General features: G+C 44.8%; 1 protein-coding gene across 1 annotated transcript; it reads left to right on the forward strand.

The window, feature by feature from the left end:
- The first annotated feature begins 380 nt into the window (after positions 1-380).
- On the forward strand, positions 381-1,478 carry LOC140913870 (prolactin-releasing peptide receptor-like). Its single transcript, XM_073350681.1, has one exon. The coding sequence runs from the start codon at positions 381-383 to the stop codon at positions 1,476-1,478; it is 1,098 nt and encodes a 365-aa protein (XP_073206782.1).
- Positions 1,479-2,394: the final 916 nt, after the last annotated feature.

Below are 2,394 nucleotides of genomic sequence, written 5' to 3' on the forward strand. Positions count from 1 at the left end.
GGCCCCTGAAGCCAGAGGCAAAGGTGCGTGGCTGGGGCTTCCCTGCACTTTGGTGAATCCTTGGTGCCATAACAGACCCTTAGGGCCACTGGCAGCCAAAGTAATTCACAGCAGCATTTGGGCTATTCTAACATATTCCAGGAGACCATCCACGCATGCAGCTAGCCCAGAATCAGGGAAACACAAAGGTAAGCCTCCTTTGGACCACAGCCTGGTGGCTCCTGAGCTACAGCTGAGCATCTGGGCCTTGAAGTCAGCTGACCTCCTGTGGCAGAAATTGATAAACAAAACCACCATTTTTCTTTAGTACTAACAAGCTTTCCCTGTTTGAATTTGTTTAAGGCAAGGATAAGTAACAGTCATCAGACGTGAAACTCAACATGGCACAGGGCCAGCTACAAAACAACTCTTTGAAGAACAGTTCGATCCCTGTGTTCACTGGCCTTGACCTCCTCTTTGACCTGAAGCCCCTCTTCATTCCCCTCTATGCCACTCTGGTGGCTGTGGCTTGCATCGGCAACTTGTTCCTTATTCTCCTTATTGTTGTCACCAAAAAACTGCACAGCACCACTAACTTCCTTATTGGAAACTTGGCTGCAGCTGACTTGATCATGTGCATTTTCTGCGTCCCACTTACTGCATCCTATGCCTTTGAGATCCGGGGCTGGCTGTTTGGGATGTTCATGTGTTACTTTGTCACCTTGATGCAGACTGCTACTGTATTTGTGTCTGTGCTGTCCCTCACAGCTATTGCAGTGGACCGATATATTGTTGTTGCTTACCCCATTCGCAAAAGGCTAAGCCGCAAGTCCTGTGTCTACATAGTGGCCTTCATTTGGTTACTCTCCATTGTGGTTTCTGTGCCTACATCCATGCACACCCATTATCTAGATCTCAACAAGATTGGCCACGACATGTTCATCTGTGAAGAATTCTGGAAGCACCAAGAGAAAGAGAGGCTGCTGTACTCATGCTCAATGCTCCTTTTGTCCTACATGCTCCCACTTTCTGCAGTCTCTATCTCCTACTGTGCCATTTCTTATCGCCTCAGGAAGAGGAATGTCCCAGGGGCTGCTTACCACAACCAAGAGAAATGGACCAATAAAAAACGAAAGACCTTCCGGGTTCTCATTATTTCAGTCATGTGCTTTGCTGTCTGCTGGCTACCTCTGCAGGTGGTGAACCTCATCAGAGATGTAGATGAAGAATTCATCATCTTAGACAAGAGGTACGTGAATGTCATTCAAGTGTCATGTCACTTGATCGCCATGAGCTCTGCCTGTTATAACCCTTTCATCTATGCCTCCCTCCATGACAAATTCCGATTTCATGTTAGTAACTATTTTTGCCATCACAAAAAGAGGTCCAGCATCATGTCCCGCAAGGCCTCACGACTCAATACCTGCTCCACGCTGGCAGACATTCCCATGGGCATCACCGATAAGTTAACCCTGCAAGGCAGGTTTTCTTTTAACTAAAATACAACAGGAGATCAAATCAGCAGAGGTGGCATACACTTTAATTCTGGGTTTGTTATATTGCACACCAAAGCCTATGGTGCAAGTTATGTTACACTGGTAATTGGTCATTTCAAGACAATGTAGATATCTGAGAACTTGGCAGTAGTGCAAGGGAAACAAACAGATGGGGTTTGTGTCTGAAGGGATAGAAAGAGCTCATTTGAGCAACTGAAGTGTATTCTGCTCTTTGTCAAAACAAGCACATTCAAGAACAAAAATGGCAGTCCTGTAAGTTTAAGTTAATTCTGTACAGTTTTTATTAACATTGTTCTTATTTTGTATAGGGTGCTGCTATGGGAATAGCAGGCATTTCCTTTTGACTTAATTCAATTCAAAGCTAAAAAGTCTTTACATATGAAACAGCCATTTGCTCTCTTGTTGTCTCATGTGAAATGGACTGTCTTGGCATATCAATCGCTGGCCTATCAGAAGCAAGGCTGATAGATCATGGATGCCATGAGGTGGAAGATTCATTACTTCTGTATTCCAGCAGTTCCAACCACTTATATGGGGTAGCATTACTACTCCGAGGCACGGCCAAGTCCTCCTTGATAACTTGGATGCCCATGTCATCTTGACTACTTATTGCATGTCTTAAACATCGGCACGGTCACCTCGCTGTCATAATACTCTATGCACTGAGAGAGGAATTAGCTGATTTAATTAAAGATCATTTCTATGATCAATTGCAATCTCTAGTATGCATCATCCCTCCACATAATAATCTCGTGTTCCTGGCTGACCCAAATGCACTTACTGGTATTGTGATCTAACTTTATAAGGGCAAGGGACTGCACTGCAAATGTAAGAGCTGCAGGACGATCACCTTGTTGTCCGTGATAGGGATGGTGTTTGCGCATGTTCTCCTGGCACA

The sequence above is a fragment of the Lepidochelys kempii genome, chromosome 6, assembly GCF_965140265.1.
Source record: "Lepidochelys kempii isolate rLepKem1 chromosome 6, rLepKem1.hap2, whole genome shotgun sequence".
In the NCBI taxonomy this organism is placed as follows: Eukaryota; Metazoa; Chordata; order Testudines; family Cheloniidae; genus Lepidochelys; species Lepidochelys kempii.

What these genes read in the sequence shown, in the direction of transcription:
- LOC140913870 (XM_073350681.1), top strand. Translation starts at nt 381, where the DNA reads ATGGCACAGGGCCAGCTACAAAACAACTCTTTGAAGAACAGTTCGATC.